Genomic DNA, 17,296 nt, shown 5'->3' on the forward strand with positions numbered 1-17,296 from the left:
ATTAACCAATTAATAACTCAAGTCGACCAAAGATTTCGTTGAGAAAGAATAATAACAGTTCAATTCGTCTTATCACCGTGTCGAAATGAATTTACAGAGCGGACGCGAAGACGAGAACGAATCCAGGGAGCGCGATGAAAAATGTAATCACCCGATTCAGGTGTTCACAGTTCCCTATTTATAAAAGCTTCGATACAACCATCGGGCGAACATGATCGATCCCCTACCGATTATTAATAACGACGCCAAGGCCGGCCCGTCGCGCGTCGCGGCGCGGATTTCGCACAATTATGGCCGGCTGAAATATTTCATCGGGGCCCGGCGTAATTGCCGCTTACCGGCGGAGTGATAAATAATTTACAAATATGATCGACGCCATGGTTAACATTGTCGGGGGGGCGGGATCGTTCGGACGGGTCGCCTTGAGATTTATCGAAGACCGCTCGTCCGAAGACTGTTGCCAAAGTCGACCTTCGAAACGACGTCTTTTGTCCCGGCGATTTTTCCGCTTTCGCCACCGCTGGAAGGTACCCAGGATACGAGAAAAAATCGCGAACAACGCGCGAGCACTCTATTAACTCTCTTCTCCACCCCCGTCGCTCGCGGCGTTCGATCATCCATCGGGAATCGTACGCGGCGATCGAATCTCGCCGGTACACCCTCGCCCGCGGTGATTTATCGTTTCAATTTGTCGGATGAACTTGTTGTCTGGTGGCCGGGGACGGGTGAATTTGTCGAGCGTTCCGGCAATTAAAGATCGCCGATCGAGATTGAAAAAGCATGGCTGGTTCGCCGGACGCGGCGATGTTCGCTCGATTGAAAAAATCGCTGGAATTATCCGCGAGCCCCGTCCCCTTTTATAATTTTTCGCCTGTTTCTTCCCTGCCGCGCCGCGCTTCGAACCGGTTCGTAGGTCGAAAAAGGAGAGAACGGGAAGGAATAAATTAACCGGGTAGAAGAACGCGCTCGGAAGAGGACGGAAATCACAGTAAGAAATTGGGGACAGGTCTGCCGATGGATGCGGGGAGCCGGGTGAGGATTGATTAAAACGTCCAGCCAATCGAGTTTTTAGCCGCGCAGCGGATCGAACCGCGGCGCGTAAAGCGGCGCGCTAAATCTTCGTGGCTTAATAATCAGTCTGAAGGCTCGTAACTCTTAACTGTGAATCCGCGGCCGGCCGTAAGGGGATGCTGGGGGTGGAACGGGGAAGGCGAGGACGCGGACGGGAGGCGTGTCGCCGCCGGTCGCCGAGCCAGGAAGAGCCGGAGAACATGATTCCGACACGCGTTTCCTCCGTTGCTCGCTGTTCGTTCCATCGTTTCCATCGCCGCGATTCCCCGTTGGAACGCGCAACGATCCTCATTAATTGTTTTTTCTTTCATCCCGCTTTTCCATCTGCTTCCCGTCCCCCACCCCCCTCCCGTGGAATATTAAATCATCGCGTAACCGTTGAGTAATCCTAATTAAACTCCATAAGTTGATCATGATTACGCCGCGGATTGTAACGGAAATATACAGGGTGCTCCGGAGTCTGCTCGGAGCGCACGGTGAAATATATCGAGGATCGAGAGACGAAATAGCGGTTTTAGCTTCGTATTTCACTTTATTCGCGGATATGAATCTCTCGGAATCGTAACGATCCGTTAATGGCGCGCGATCCTATTTTTAAATTCCTCCCCGAGGACTGGAACTTCAGTGATGCTACGCTGTCCGGATCTCCGAGCACAATATTCCTTCTCTAAACATGCAGATCGATATTGCTCTTCTCCGATTGGCCGGTTCGTTGGAGACCTCGAGTCTAACAGCGTTAAGTAACCCGGACTGTGTTCTAGCGAGTCTCTGTATTGTGAAGTAGAAGTTCAAATGGAGTGCTAAGAATTTCGAGGAGGCAGTGGAGTGTTCATCAGGTGTCAACTACCTCGTCCAGGTCTCATTAATTCCCACTTGGAACTTCAAAGACGCGTTTCTCGAGCGTCTCTCGATTCCTCGTTGCTATGAGTCTGGAAGTTTCTAGCCGCCGGTCGCTAGCCTTTGTCAGCAGCAACCCCTGCGCTTCAGAGCGAAGATTTGAAGAACCGCGGATCGTTGGGAGAGCCTGGTGTCCAACGGAAAGTCGCGCGTGCACGCGTGCATCGGAATCAGTCCAGTTTCCTCGATGAAGAGGTGGCATGGCAGCCGGCTGACGCGCCGCGTTTGCCGTTATTAGAAGCGCGCTATTACGCCGGCGGTATTACATACCGGCGGCAATAAACGAGGGATTTTAATTGCCCCCGCGATAAAACATTCCTGATGAAGACGTTCCGGAGCGTTTCGATCGGCCTCCCCTCGCCCGGCCTGCACGGGGCACGAAATTACCGTGAACGAGTGCGTCCACCGTCCCATGAATCATCCCGATAACGATCCAATTCTGGCCGGAATCATAATATTTCATTATTTATTTTACGCCGGCTTTCATATATTACGCGCTCGCGGATAGTAAAGACGCCGCTTTAACGTCGCGGCCGCCACTGAAATTCTTGATGTTTCAATTGAATCTCATACGGCGCGTAAAGTGCCGCTCGATCGTACCGATGATTCCGCGGCGAGCCGCGGGCCCCGTCGTCCGCTCGTTTATTATGGCACCGGGGGAGATTATGAAGTCCCCGGGTCCCGGTGCAGAGTCACCGCGGACCAACGGGGGAATCCCTTAGTGCCGGCGGAACGAGCAAAAAACTTCGGTACCGTTTACGAGCCAATCGAAATGTCAAATGTCGCTCGGCCGTTCCTACCCGCGTCGAAACCCGCGATTGTCAGTGGAAACGGCAGGAGCGTAACGACCACGGTATTCAGGTGGCACGTACAGACCGACCAGCTTTTTGCGGAAGCGTTCTCGAATCGGCCGGGATAGGCTTCGTATACGACTGTCGACGCCGCGCGGCCGACAACATGGCGGCTACGATTTTCGGATACGCGAGTATTTCGCTTATCTTCTGACGTGGCTACACAGTCATTCAATTTCAGTGAATCTGTTCCACGAGAACTATTGCATACAATAAAAACCACCTTCCAAGCGAGCTCTTCAATCTTTCGAGCTGACCGAAGGGATGTAACCATCGATGCCATCTGTAAAGCAATATGGCGGCCGAATAAGGTTCAAGTAGTCGACTCCATACTTATTCAGTTTCTTCGGTTATCCGATAAATTACTTAATAAGCTTCGACAAAATGATTAACCCCGCAATTACACGAAACCAGGGACGAAGAAAACTTGTGGCTCGTAGTTTCGAAGGTCGGCCATTTTGTCGGGGCGACCCGTAGCCACGCCCGGCCAATTCGACTCGAATGCGGGCTCGACGCATTGTTTTCCCACGTACGGAATATGAGGAGATCGGTATATACTCGGGGATGGCCGGTTGGCGTTCTGCATCGGCAATTTGCATGACCGATGATCGAGACGGCCGGGCACGAGCGAGCCTCGGCTCAGTGACTAGGTGCATCGTCATTACGCACTGGCCAGATACGATCAAACTGTCGATAATGATAGTCGCGCGACCTGGCGCACGCACGCGGATCCAGGGTCGCGTTTATTAAATTACGTCAAATTATTGGTGCCGCTCCGAGGGCCGATTACTAAGGCTGCCCTAGGTAGGCATCTGAACAGCCGTCGCGTGTGCTCGCGAGGATCGAGCACCAGCTCTCTGGTCACCCACGGATCGTTCCCCTTTTCTCCGGATTACAGATCGCCGTGGTATTGGTAGCGATCTAGCCGATCAAATGGGCCTCTGTGTTGATCCTGGGATTATCTCTGCTTACACAGGCCTTCTCTCGTCTAGAGAAGGTGTTAGAGGGTGGAGTTTGCAACGAGGAGAGCCTAGATCCGCAAATCGGCCGTGGCAACGCGACGGAGATCCGTAATACCCGTGGTGTCTGGCGGAGATACCATCTGCCAGACGCTATTATCGTTGATCCTCGTTTATATTTACCGAGAAGACACATCGGATGCCCGGAATTTTTCCGGCAGAAAGATGATAGCTTCGTAGAATAGACAAATCCCGCGCGGAGAATCGCTCGACCTTGAACGGTCAACACTTCGCGGATGTAGCGTGTCCGGCGATCTTTACCGTGTTTTTCGCGGAAATCTCGACGTACGCGATGATTCAGACGGGCATTCTTCTTCGGATTCTTTTCCAATTAGAGTGGCCGGTGTACAGTTACGTTTCACTTTTATAGCTTTACGAGCCAGCTCTTCGTGTGCCAGATTCGCCGGACGAAAGTAACCAGTTCCCAAATTCGGCGGGAACCCTGTGATTTAGGTACCGTTGCCGACCGGTATTTCCGAATTATCGCGTTTCGCGCTTGGAAATCGCGGCGAGGATTACGAACCGAGCACCGACGATCGTCGGACCGTCTCCTCGAGGGAAGAAAACAGTTTAACGCGATGTTTACGTGGTTTTTGTTTCCTAGTGGCCGGTAAACACATCGTGAAAGCTTATACAGCGGGAGAACTCGATTAATCGGGAAACTATAAAATCGATGCCTGTTATAAGACGCCGATAACTGTCATTAGATCGAACTATATAACCGGCGAGTGTCCAAGGTCTTGCGTGCGCCAGTTTTTCTGGCGTGAGCAACGTGGACAAACGATTCTGAGCCGAGCGACCATTTTTACGCTTAATGCGTAGAGCTCTTTCGAAAGTGTGCGAGGGAAAGGCCGGTACTCGTTGCGGGACTGAGTCGATTTAATTGTCCGCGGATTGATCGATCGGTTTCTTGTTTCAGATTCGAACCGACGAAGGGCTGAAGAAGGCAAAGAGCGGTCCGGATGGGGCGCCATGGATCTCCGACGTCTTCGACTAATCAAAACTCGTTAGCCAGAGCTCAAGCAACGACGGAGGGCCGGGTCCGTCGACGAACCCACCACTCGTCCCTTTAATTAATTAGTCGCAGCCGCGACATCTATTCGAACGACAAAGCTCGCCGACCATGGATCGTAGCGATTCCATGAGAGACACCGCGAAACACGCGAACGAAAGCCGAAGGAGAATGAGAGCGGATACTTTACTATATACGTGCATTCTGCGATCGTTGGCCAGCGAACGAACTTTTTAAACGAACCCGGGAAACTTCTTCGCTGAGATCAGACCTAAACGAGACACATTTCCCTGGAAATTCACGTTGCCTTTGAAAACGATAGGGTTCCGGTTAGAAGAACTCGGAGACGCCTGCGGTCGCTTCAAAAAACATCCAATCGGATAGAGGGATGGTCTATCGAGACTAACGATCAAACAGACGCCGAAAAATTCCGAAACAATGATCGTCGTGATAGTTACGCAAAATCGGACGCTTTCGAACTTCCTTCTTCAAGATGGCGGCGACAGCTGTGTTCTCTTCGCCATCTTGGAAGAGCATCGCAGAACATCTTCAATGCTCGCGCGACTCGAGCGTACAATGTGTTTCAGCAGAAATGAGATATTCCGCGGCGTTCGTCGGAGAAATAATTGATTTAACGTATATTCGTATGGTTCCGCGAGCAGCCGGCACTAATAAATCCCCCGACGTCGCGGCTACGGCGTCTCCGATGATCGATATTAATCCAGGTTGCGCTAAAGTACGGTGAACGAAACAGCGGATCGCTCGGGAGCGGTGAAAAAGATTACAGGAGCGATAATAGAGGGACTGTTAGGGTCCATTGATCAACGAGATTGCGTGCGAGCGTGGAAGAAGACTTCATAGATCACGAGGCCGGCACAGCACGGAGGGAAAGCGACACGAAAATTCGAGCGGAACGTGAAATCGTCGATCTCGCGACGCCTGCATCACGCGTCCGGCTGTCTGGCGGAGTGACACGCGCCGTTTAGTTTAATCTACTAGGGAGCGTAAGTTAAGGATACGAATGCCATAATAATGACCAACTTTTTGTGGTTGTACTTAAGTCATACTTTTACACTTTACTGTTTACGTTTAAGCCTAACTAAGTAACTGTAAGTTGCATCATATTCCATTACCCGGAGCGTCTTGTGTCGTGTTTAACGTTTAGGCCTCTGTTTTTCTCTCCTTCCCTCTCTCACTCTCTCTCTCTCCCCCTCTCTCTCTCCCTCTCTCTCTCTCCCTCTCTCACTCTCTCTCTCTCTCCCTCTCTCTCTCTCTCTCTCTCTCTCCCTCTCTCTCTCTCTCTCTCTCTCTCTCTCTCTTTCTGTTTACTCTGATAATTCCGGCGGCGGAAGATTTTCGGAACGATCGTCGACTTTCTGGATTAAAGAAAAATTCATTGGATCCAGCATACCTTAGACAACAAAAAGAACATTTCTCTTGCATGAAACTCGACATTGAAGTCTTCGAATTGTCGAACAAATCGGATTGGATTGTTTTTTGTACACTGATCGAGATTCCCAAGGATCGCTCGGCTCTCGAGCAGGTTCGGCGAAATTGTTCGTAACGTAAGTACCCAGTTTCGTTGTCGGTCTACTCGCGTGCGTCCAGGAACGTCGACGGAGGCCTCCGACAGCCGAGATTGCGTGAAGGAATTGCTTAACGAACTGTTCATCGGAAGTCAGGTATCGAGACCGCCTGTCGGTTAATGGTCCTGGCCAGACGACGCGCTCTGGACCTTGGTCTCACCTTTTGTGATTATTATTTAAGTACATGTTAAGCGTACGTTAGGCTAGGCTAGGCTTTCCACAATATGTTTTTCAACTCTACTCAAATTTCTCGTCCGCCGTTCTCGCCGAAGAGCGATCTAGGGACGAGAGAAACGTCGCAAGGAAAACGCGAGGCGAGAACGGACCCGTGCATTTATACGTTCTACAAAACCGTCGAGATCGCGGGGGACAGCGCGTCCCCTCCATCGTTGAGCACGAGCGACGCGAGGGGCCGGACGACGGTTCCCGCGTGAACGTTACGTTCATTTTTTTTTTTTTTTTTTTTAATCCGTACGACGTACTAGTTCTTACAGTTCTGTAACATAAGGTTTTCTAGGTGTAACGTTATCGAAGGTGTAGATTTCACTTTTTTGATTCTCATGGTAAACATTCTATTTTGCGTAATCAATGACGACGACGAAGGAGGATGATGATAATGAAGATGATGATGAAGAAGAAGGCACTCGGTCCCCTTTACGACGGAACTCTGTGCGCTATAATCGTTCGCAACTGACGAGAACGAGTATCCCGTATGACGACGTTCGCCGAGATTTTGCCAGGGGAACGGATCGAAGCGCTGCCAGTGTGTTATATCACCGTGAAACAATCCTCGCCCCCTAACCCTTCAACTCCTAATCTGTCCATTTCATCGTATTACAACCCGTGCAAACCTTTCCCGACCATCTCCACACGACCCCAGCGTTTAAGTGTTAAGTTTTGTTCGATAGGGCATTGGAGATGCATCATTGTCCACGCTATCGCGTTCGCTTCTCTCGTCGACGGTTCGTGTTTTCATGGCGAAATGCTCGATGCGTAAGGGTCGAGGATCGTTGTGCCTTCGATGTGCGCACGTTGCATACGTTTTACGATTCGTATGGAGGACAGACACGTCCACTTTTTTTTGTGATTCCGTACGTAGTTGTTCAGTGTTTTTTTTTATACTTCTCTTAATGCTTATCTAGGATAGCTTGTGTACCCTAAAGAGTGTTTCAATAAAATTGACAATGAAATCAATAAGGGTCTGTATCGTTCATGATCCCATTCCCTTTTAGAAAAATAGTTTCAGGTTACAATTATAAAGGAAAAGCTTGGTTCGGTTAATAGATCGTACATGAAGTTTGTTTTACGTTGTCGAAAACTTTGTTGAGAAACTTGATCTTAAATAAAAATATTTAGTCACAGAAGTAGCTGGATCATAGCGTAATATGACTACTATAATACTAAATCATTAATAATTTTTTTCAATATCATTTGCCTTTGTTATTAACTCCTTGTCCTATAATAACGAGTCAAATTTGTGATGATAATTTTCAATCGAATCCCGCAAATCTAAGTGTTATTTAATTTTTCATACAAATGAAGTATTACTTGTCTATTATCAATCTTTAACCTTTAAAGAAAATGTGGACACATAAGTGTTATTTACTATTCCAATTGTGACTTAGTGTTCGAGTTCACTATTAGCATGAGTATTGTAAATATATATATATATATATAGATGATAATAAATGTACTTGTGGCACCATCTACAACAAAATGCTCAAGCTATAAGAACAACTCCACAAACTTAAGTCTGAACACTGTCGGTATAGAATTAAGTACAGAGTTACCTATACCTTTGATCTGCTCTACAAGGTTGATGATTTTGCTACGGATGGCGCCACCAGAAAAAGAAATTTGCGAATCACACTGTAATCACAGCGAGGATACCTCGAAAATGGTAAGGGTTACTAGTAACCCTGACAACGTGTGACAAAATCTTACGTTGCATGTTATGTCTATCCTATACCTCGTCTGTGATGATAGTGATACTATTTTTGGTATTATCGATATTCGAGTATTCGAGTATTGTTTTTTTAGCGCGTTTATGAGCAGTGGAATTCGCGAACATGGCACCGCAGTACGAAGTGGTATTGTGTCGCGGATTGTCAGAACAAAATGATTCGCAAGAGGCTTACGTAAATTCATTTAAAACCGCAGGTTATACGTGCCATGTTATACCTACGTTATGTTTCAAATTTGTGAATACGTCAGAGCTTCGAACATGCCTTCATTTGCCGGACTCGTATTATGGTACTAGCTTTTAAAGATTTCATAATCGGCGAGAAATGGTATCTTTATTATTTTTCATTCTAATTGTTTAAATATGTATTTTGCTTTATAGGACTGATATTGACGAGTAAACGAGCAGTCGAGGCGATCGATCTTGTATCCAGAGAAGATGATCAGATCTTGGTACCTTGGAAAACACTGCCAGTATACTGTGTAGGGCCATCGACCGAATCTTTTGCTAAAAGTCACCTAGGTTCTGAGAACTGCTTTGGCAGTGAGACAGGCAATGCCAAAGAATTAGCTGAATTATTAGTTGCATCTGTTACGAAAGGGTCAAAGCCTCTCTTATACCCTTGCAGTGAAATTGGGAGGGAAACAATAGAAAAAAGACTTGCTGAACACAGTATACAAGTCAGTAAGATAGTTGTGTATAGAACTTTGCCAAGTGATACATTGGAACATGATTTATCAAAGTTCATGGATAATATATGCAGAATATTTGTCTTCTTTAGTCCCTCTAGTGTAGAGTTTGTAGTAACATTGTTAAAAAGGAAATGTTATGATATGATCAATGTAAAAGCAGTTGCTATCGGACCTGTGACTAAGCAAGCGTTGTTAAATGCTGATTTACATGTTTTTGCCACTGCGGACAAACCTGAACCCTTTTCTTTATTGGAAGCTATTGTGATTGCTGAGAGTGATGAAGTTAGAAGAGAGACTGTGTGAAGAGATTGCTGGAATGATGTGAGTGTGGTTTATTGTTGTCATACGCAAGAGTCTGAATTTTGTTAATTCATTAAGACTATATTAAATTCTGTATACTATAGAAATTGGTTTAACACTTAGAATAAAGTTATACATTGTAAGCTTGACTTATTATATAGTCTTAATGGATTACAATATTTGTCAATATTCTTTTGTTATTTATATTCATGGTATCTTTAGATCACTTTTTAATAGTTTATTAAAATAAGAATTGTTACAATCAACCATTTTAAACAGTTGACAGTTGGAAATTTTACTTTAATTACAATAATAAATACAGGTTTCTAAATAAACAGATTAAAAAAATAGGCTCAACCTATATATACAATACATTTCTATGTGAATATGACATAAAGTATAACATTGTATTGTTAAAGAACAATTGAGATACAGTTTGAAACATATACTACTTAAACATAATAGGTTTTTAGACATACAATAGAAAAACACAGATTCAGTGTTGTGCGTATCAGTCTTTGCTACTAATCTCCATTGGGTAGTCTATAACGTTTACAAAATATTTATGTGTGAATGATTATTAAAGAATACTGAACTCTGAAAGCACTTATAATATTCACAAAGAATTCTCGCAAACATTGTCGTCATTTTGACTGCAATGTTTAAGTATAGTTAAATTGATAACTGAAATATTGCGATACCTCTTTGTTAGAATAACTACTTTTCTTCTGTACAACATTTATCAATAGAATTTCTAATACATATAAGAATTTAATATCTACTTCGGTTAACAACATTACCGAGAAGGCACGAGAGATCAGCACCAACAATGGTGGACTGATTAGCGTAATAAGGCTGTGGGGGGTTTCCCCCGTTATTATATTTCATTTGAACCGCGGTTTCGTAATCCGGCGCGGGTCTATAGGAAGGAAGTAAGGCACGTAAGTTATTGATGTCCGTCGATGATACTGACACCACAGGCGGATATGGTGATGTTGATAGATCATTGTAGCTTGTCCATCGCGTGTGTCCTTCAGCATTCCGCGTATCCAGATTTACGGACACCGCATGATCACCTGAGTCATTGGTATCGCTATCCTAAAATACAGTGTAATTTTTATTAAGCCCCAAATTTAGCGAACGATTATGCACAGGGTGAACAATACTTACAAAATACCCGTTAGTTGATCTTTCTAATGGCCGTGATTCTTGATGTTGCATATAAAATGTGTGTTGCGCAATGCACAAGCGCCACACATATTTTGCATTGCGAGACTCGCTAAATATGAACTGCTTTGCTTCTTCACCCTCCGCTTGGCACTCTATTCTGAATGTTTTTTTGTGATTTATGACATTACTTATGTCTTTCCACCTAGAGTACAATAATTTATTAGTATAATTTTCATGTCATTTCTAATGAAGTCTATGTGATATTACCTGTAGAATTGTGTTGTTTGTGTACTTGGATAAACAACCATAATTCCATTGATAGAAATTCCTAATATTACTTCGTTATTGCCACTGTCCTATTATTTAATAAATAATTATTTAGGAATTCTTACAATTTTAAAAATACCTTTATACAAGTAAAGTCGTACCTTAGTGGAGAATGTTTCATTACCATATCCTTCTAACTGCATAACAATAGAAATATATAATTCCTCTGATGCAGCTTGAGTGACACCAATTAAATTCTTGTATTGGCATACAGCAGTATGCAATAAAGAATCTAAGCCTCCAGGATCAGACTGAATAACATCCTTAGAAAGAGTGTTAGGTTAAAATTAAATTGAATAACTTCATTGAAAATTTCTAATGAATCTGTTCAATTACTTTAGGAAATAATGTGCATTGTTGTAAGCATTCCATCGTATGTCTTTCAGCATCATAGTTACCAAATTCTGCTTGCATTGAATAACTTGCTAAAAGAGTAGCTTGTCTAGAATTGCAAGGAAATCTTCCTTCCAACACATCACTCTTTAGTTGCAGATAATAATGGTACCTTGGAACACAGTATGTGAGATACAATAGTATTAAAGCATAATTGATTTTTAAAGGTGTAAGTCAATGGTATCTACCTAGTCATCTCATCTTGAATAAGTTGCACATCTGTAACATAGTACATAACTCTCAAGTAGAGACTAAAATTTTTTGCTTCTTTCTCAAGTTGCTTTTTTAATGGTTTGTCCATGTCCACCCATCTTGGAGATGGAGAATCGTGCCGAGAAATGTAACGAAGTCCAAAAAATTCTGGTTGGCCCAAGCCTAAACGTTGAGTTACATTGTCCAAGCACTCCTGGCCTAAACTATCAATGCTCAATGTGCATTCAATGGATGTTGTATCCAACAGCTCGACACAGATTACATATTGGTTCTTTGAAACCACATTATATTGCCTACTTTTTTTTAGGTGGAATTTGAATGGCATTTTAATATTTTGATTGTCTAAAAAATAATAGAAAATTGATTTGGAACTATAACAAGTTATTAAACATAAAGATTTTTATATTATCACATATTAGGATTATTTTTTTAAGCTTAATCAGATAATATTTGACTGTGTATTTTATGTATTCGTTACATACTTGATCACTAATTATTACAGCAAAATGTTTAACGGAGAAGCACTATTATGACAGAAGAATCAACTATGTACTATTATTACAACTGTTCGAAAAGAGTAAATATCGCATCACCGTGAACAAACACCAAAATATCTTGCATTCCATGGTACTTTTACTTTTAATTGAAATATATGTGCATACGCGCGGCGTTTGTATTCCACTCTGTCAAGCATGAGAAATGTATTATTTTTCCCCGATTAACAAATCGAGAGCATTTCTAACCTCGTTTCTCACGACATTAAGGCTGCTTACAAATTCGCGACGATTGGTTTTTCCAATGATTACTTCACTTACAAAAATTATAATGGCTGAATTCAGTCGAAAAAAGCAAGAAACATTCAATGAACATAAATATTGAAATTAGACTGATTATTTAACACGCATAATACACCCACGTCAAACTACTTAACCTCCCCACTTTTAAAGATACAAGAATTTCTACCTGAAGGGAGAAGCTCCTACGTCACTAACGAAAGATAGGACAGACTGGACATCCAATGTAAATTTTTGTCACAACCGTGGTGTTACATGGCCTCCTTACCATTCCAGTGTCACTTGCAATATTACCAACAGAGTACAAATAAATACAAACACAGACTTCCGATACATATAGACGTTGCAACTTATGGAAATTTTTGTCTAGAGCTTCGATGGCCTCGGGACCATTTTACCATTTCCGTGGCGCATTTGATGTTACCGATAATACAAATTTTTAAGTTTATTAATAAAAATCAAATTAGAAATACATAGAAATTAATATTATAAATATTAAAATTCTATATTAGAAACTATATTAGAAATTAATATTATGAAAAATAATTTCCATTAATCCTTGAACATAAATATTTTTATAAATTGATTTATCCTATTAGTCATCATACAATGTTATAATTTATATATTTATAAATGCCATCTGTCATCAATTGATCCTAAGAGAATGAAGAAGGGTTAGAGCTAGAATCGAGGTAGGTAAAGTAGTTGTTACGTGAAATTTTTTGTTTCTCACAGTAGGCAGCGCCAGGTGTCTTTATTACTAAACTGCAATCAACGTAACTTATTGTTAAACAATTATCGGTAAAATAAAGTTATGATAATCAACTCTTCAAATTTTGTCAAAGTAAGTACATATGTTGTCTGCAAAAATACGTAAAAATGTTTATGGAATATATATAGTTTCTGGAATTTTCCAGAATGGAATGACTTTTTTAACTAGATAGTCTATTCCGAGTAATCATTAACAGATTACAATGCAGTCAGTATCAGTTTTTTTCGCATCTTTCTGAACGATGACAATTGTTTGTATTGTTAATTATGAAAGTATCAAGTATTGTGAAGTAACGAGAGGCGCGATGGTAAAATAAAATCCCTAGAATGTTATCAATATTACTTAAACTCTTTAATCGTTGTGCCATGTGGAGAATGACTAACATTCTTATCAAAACTGATTATGCACCATTTCATGTGAACATCTATATCTCGTCTTATCGAGGACATTAAAAATGTCGCGATAAATGTTCACGTTCACGAAATTCGACGCGCTGAAGGTTTCACCTAATCCCCATCGCGATTTTTCACGAATAATTAAAAATCTTCCAAAGAAGATAGTTCCATGGACGAGTAACGAACCGCACGAATATTTAACATAATAAATATATTTCGTAACAATTGATAAAGTACGATCACGCGCTAACATTCATCACAAACGATACAACGTACAACATCTTCTCAGATACTCTATATATATAAAATACTCTCTGACCAGCTAAACGAGAACTTCTCTTTCTTCTAAATCGAGTAGAACTGTAACGTGGCCGTGGAAGACTGCATCTCGATTTGCCCCATTTTGAACTGCAGCCGGTGCAGCCACCTTAAAAGCGTCGCGTTAGACTCTCGCTTGGACGAGACGAAACTCTCCGACGCCATCTTGCTCGGTGGGAAGTCCCTGCAGTTCTGTAGACGCACCTGCAAATGACCAGGCAACTGGTCGCAACGAATTTTCACGTTAAAACGAATCGACGTGAATTATTTCGAAAAAGTTTCACTCATCAATCAACCTGTACATGATGGGAATATAAAATTGGGCTCCAAAGTGGTAGTAACTTGCTGAGCAAAATGGAGCCACACTCGAGAAGAGCTTCTAGTAGACTCAGAAAATGTAAATTCACCATCTCGGCCAGCTACAAATACATGTTTCTCGTTAGAACAATCAAGAATTCCTCCAGATTCTCCTTCCTTGACGAACAAAAATGACTTACTACTCTCGAATAGCTAACTAGTTGCAATATGCAGGGTGTTATTTTCCCCCAGAACTCTAACAGAATGTTCATCGTGACGTTGTGACCCTCGCTGTTCGATGGGTTGTTCTTCGACAGTTCCTCGAGGTACATGGTCCACAGCTAGACAATTCGTTAATGAGCCAAGACCGAATATTAGTTAGGGTAATCAGTTATCGGCTTACCTGGCAGAGTATGAAAGCGTGGAACAAGGAGGACATGTGCAGAACAGACGTCTTAGATTCTTTGGACTGTTCGGGGAATGTGGAGAATATCACTTGCACGTGATCGGCGACGTAACAGGACACTTCTTGAGGTATCGGTTGCGCTATTGGGATCGATGGCCCGTGGTTGTAGGCGTTGTAGTTGCCGGAGAACATGGCTGTGTGCGTGAGGGAGCCCAGCAGGAGCCACGACAGCAGTCTGATGTGTCCTATGCAGTCCACGTACTCGCGGGCTCTGAAGAACCATTGATCTTTATCATGTCAGTTTCATCCTCTTTGAAACTTGGCAAAGTTTTAGATTCCCTATAGTCTCCAAACAAAATAACATTCGCGAATACATCGGTACCATTGTTTATCTACTCTTCGAAATCGTCAAAGGCCCAAAAACGAATTTGAATAAGACCACTTCAAACACAATCTCGATTGCTTTAATTAACACATTGGATGCCATTGAGGCCACCGATGACCTCAAACAAGTCGAATTACTATAATTTATTCAATTGAATGATTATTTGGAAACTTTTCTGTATTACTAGTAATACTACTTAATGCAGTGACATTGAACAAGATCAACCTACAATAATAACACATTTCACTTACATAATTTGATGTTAGATTATTTTCATTTTGTATATTCCCCTCGGTAAAATCGCGGGACTCGATGTGTTACTGTAGACGCTTACCCTTGCTGCATCATGGATGGAGCGGTCGTAAGCCACGGCAAGTGTCGAAGTACTGCTCTATTTTCCCTATTACTACCCCTCGAAATCTCCAGCGCCACGTACTGCGCCAATCCGCATTTCAGTATCCCACCCAGGGTGTCTTCGTTCAATCCTGCCTGCATCCCTTTGCTGTAACTCTAATCAGCCAGCAACGCACGCGTGAGAAATGCTGAACTCTTTGCACAGCTAGGAGGTAGCGTATCTTCGTCCTCACCTTCACTTTGCTCAAGGTGTGAAAGTCGGCTAGGAAGTCCAGCACATCTGTCAGCTGAGTCTTCAGAGACTCCGAAGCGTTCGTATTGTAAATCGGTGATATGTCGGTTTGAATGTTGTCTAGTGCGATTGTGTTAGGCAGCGATCCTCCGATGTCCTAGACATTCCATGTTTCAATCTTCACTTTGCCGGTCATTCGTTCTCTACTTTATTGCATTACCTGAAGCACGAAGTGCAAGAGTAACAGGAAATTAGTGTCGGGTAGGGTGGTCTTGAATTTGATGGCCTGAACTAGCTCGAACACTATTGTTCTGCCAAAGGAGTGTTTGTCCCTATCTCGAGTGAAGCTTCTGTGGCAGAGGTGGCAAAGATCTGTCAGGTAGCTGTACTTTATTGTGGAGTTCTGTATGGCGTAACTCAGCACTTTAGCGAATGGGTCCAGCATACTCTGTGGAAACATCATTGATAAGTCAATCATCGGTTCGGAGTACGGAGTACTTCTTCATTATTTGTCTGTCAGTATCCTAATATGGGATCTTCCAATTGCTCTGCTATATTAGTTAGTAATATAATTAATAAAACAGAAATAATCGATTCACTTTGTATGAACTCCAGGCTCATGAATATTTAACCCTTACAAAGAATTTACAATGAATACATAAGTTTGTTCTATGGTCGAGGCCCAAATAAAGTAATTCTGTACAGCTGAAGAATCATAAAACAAAGGGTTAATCATTCATTTCGCGAAGAGTGTACCAGCAACTACCGGCAGGCGAAGTGTTAACAGCGGCCTTCGCGGCGATACACCGTCGTGAAACCCCGTCCTGCCGTAAAGTCGCGTCATAAATCTTTCCTGAACCATATTCGGATAGCCCTTCGTCATCGGAGATCCCTAATCACCGTAATCATTAGCTCAGAGGCTCGAATAAATCTGCATTTATGTGCCAAGGGGCAAAGATTGCCATTACGATGGAAATTATTGCGAACTACGGTGTTATTTACGATTGCCGGCTCCGCCGAGCGACCGACCTTCGATTGCTGAATTCCTGGGACCTTCAGTAAAGAAATCATGATCCTTAGCAGAGGTGTGGTGTCTTCGATAGAGGACAGCATCAGCACCAGCCTTCGAAACAGGTTGTCGAATTGCGTTAACAGGCCGCTCCAGGTCGTCGCACCTGGTCCAAGACCTGCCTCCAATGGCAGACAGTCCAGGTAGCAGGCTATGTTGTAGAGTATCACCGGCAGACGTTCCGTTGGCAACGACTTTTTCGCGTTTAAGGCCTGAAACGAACGCCATCAGAATATTCTTACACCGCGAACAGTCACTGTGTCGTTTATCTCCGACAGTAAATAATTGATGTTGATACAAATTTGTTTCAGATCTTATTCTTCGATTAGTGATTACATCAAGATCCGGTCGAGAGAAACCAAGAAAGGAATATGTCTTCGGTAAGTACTAAAACACTATAAAATATACTTTACAAGAGAACCTACCTCGAGTAACAATTGCAAAGGCGCAATTGGATTCAGTTCGTTGAAATCGACCAAGGCCTGAGCGACGCTCTTGAAAAACTGCATTCTCGTGGATTCTGCGGAAAGACAAAATGAACAACCGGTTCCTATAATGATTAATCCTCACGCTGCGAAATTCGATTGCAGTTAATCGTTGTTGCACATCTGTTCACTGTGAAAACCTTGGTACATGCGTTATCAAAGTTTCTTTCTCTACTAAAGAATCTAGAAATTGTGAACATCCCTTTTCAATGATATCATGTCAATAGATCAAAAGCCAAGGTAGACTAACGTATTATTAATAAGTACGTAATTACAATAGTTATTAAATGAACAC

The 17,296-nt window shown here is 42.9% G+C and overlaps 4 protein-coding genes across 14 annotated transcripts in view; 2 read left to right on the forward strand and 2 right to left on the reverse strand.

Moving 5' to 3' along the window:
- sano (CABIT domain-containing protein serrano) overlaps positions 1 to 7,633 on the forward strand; it is a 232,343-nt gene extending 224,710 nt beyond the window's left edge. For all 4 annotated transcript variants that reach the window (XM_076369736.1, XM_076369735.1, XM_031977957.2 and 1 more), the window contains one exon: positions 4,758 to 7,633. The gene's annotated coding sequence lies outside the window, so the exon portion shown is untranslated. The remainder of the gene's footprint in view (positions 1 to 4,757) is intronic.
- Positions 7,634 to 8,292: 659 nt separating this feature from the next.
- Uros1 (Uroporphyrinogen III synthase 1) lies at positions 8,293 to 10,489 on the forward strand. Its single transcript, XM_031977920.2, has 2 exons — positions 8,293 to 8,689; positions 8,781 to 10,489. Exons 1-2 carry the CDS (start codon positions 8,506 to 8,508, stop codon positions 9,392 to 9,394), a joined length of 798 nt encoding a protein of 265 aa, XP_031833780.1. The 5' UTR covers positions 8,293 to 8,505; the 3' UTR covers positions 9,395 to 10,489.
- Pez (protein tyrosine phosphatase non-receptor pez) lies at positions 9,604 to 12,619 on the reverse strand. 6 transcript variants are annotated; one of them, XM_031977918.2, is made up of 8 exons: positions 12,310 to 12,451; positions 11,977 to 12,177; positions 11,470 to 11,836; positions 11,225 to 11,393; positions 10,990 to 11,151; positions 10,829 to 10,917; positions 10,562 to 10,763; positions 9,604 to 10,489 (listed from the first exon to the last, which is right to left on the reverse strand). In XM_031977918.2, the coding sequence occupies exons 3-8, from the start codon at positions 11,817 to 11,819 to the stop codon at positions 10,163 to 10,165; spliced, it is 1,299 nt and encodes a 432-aa protein (XP_031833778.1). In that variant the 5' UTR covers positions 11,820 to 11,836; positions 11,977 to 12,177; positions 12,310 to 12,451; the 3' UTR covers positions 9,604 to 10,162. The 6 variants fall into 6 exon arrangements, with proteins under 6 accessions (XP_031833778.1, XP_031833776.1, XP_031833779.1 ...); XM_031977916.2 differs by having other exon boundaries at positions 12,238 to 12,451; XM_031977919.2 differs by lacking the exons at positions 11,977 to 12,177; positions 12,310 to 12,451 and adding an exon at positions 12,458 to 12,619.
- A 1,032-nt stretch (positions 12,620 to 13,651) lies between these two features.
- The window catches only part of unc79 (UNC-79 domain-containing protein), a 31,919-nt gene continuing 28,274 nt past the window's right edge, over positions 13,652 to 17,296 (reverse strand). For all 3 annotated transcript variants that reach the window (XM_076369762.1, XM_076369761.1, XM_076369760.1), the window contains exons 39-47: positions 16,942 to 17,036; positions 16,477 to 16,728; positions 15,668 to 15,895; positions 15,449 to 15,604; positions 15,196 to 15,371; positions 14,474 to 14,747; positions 14,271 to 14,411; positions 14,070 to 14,192; positions 13,652 to 13,995 (exon numbers count right to left, since the gene is read on the reverse strand). In XM_076369762.1, the coding sequence (XP_076225877.1) occupies positions 13,801 to 13,995; positions 14,070 to 14,192; positions 14,271 to 14,411; positions 14,474 to 14,747; positions 15,196 to 15,371; positions 15,449 to 15,604; positions 15,668 to 15,895; positions 16,477 to 16,728; positions 16,942 to 17,036 (1,640 nt within the window). In that variant the 3' untranslated portion in view covers positions 13,652 to 13,800. The remainder of the gene's footprint in view (positions 13,996 to 14,069; positions 14,193 to 14,270; positions 14,412 to 14,473; positions 14,748 to 15,195; positions 15,372 to 15,448; positions 15,605 to 15,667; positions 15,896 to 16,476; positions 16,729 to 16,941; positions 17,037 to 17,296) is intronic.

Source organism: Nomia melanderi, chromosome 8 (assembly GCF_051020985.1).
Source record: "Nomia melanderi isolate GNS246 chromosome 8, iyNomMela1, whole genome shotgun sequence".
Classification (NCBI taxonomy): Eukaryota; Metazoa; Arthropoda; class Insecta; order Hymenoptera; family Halictidae; genus Nomia; species Nomia melanderi.

What these genes read in the sequence shown, in the direction of transcription:
- Uros1 (XM_031977920.2), top strand. Translation starts at nt 8,506, where the DNA reads ATGGCACCGCAGTACGAAGTGGTATTGTGTCGCGGATTGTCAGAACAA. An exon ending in TTTGCCGGACTCGTATTATG is followed by an intron (nt 8,690 to 8,780) that starts GTACTAGCTTTT and finishes TTTGCTTTATAG; the next exon opens with GACTGATATTGACGAGTAAA.
- Pez (XM_031977915.2), bottom strand. Translation starts at nt 12,364, where the DNA reads ATGTTCATTGAATGTTTCTTGCTTTTTTCGACTGAATTCAGCCATTAT. An exon ending in ATTCAAGATGAGATGACTAG is followed by an intron (nt 11,394 to 11,469) that starts GTAGATACCATT and finishes CTGTGTTCCAAG; the next exon opens with GTACCATTATTATCTGCAAC. An exon ending in GATCAACTAACGGGTATTTT is followed by an intron (nt 10,490 to 10,561) that starts GTAAGTATTGTT and finishes ACTGTATTTTAG; the next exon opens with GATAGCGATACCAATGACTC.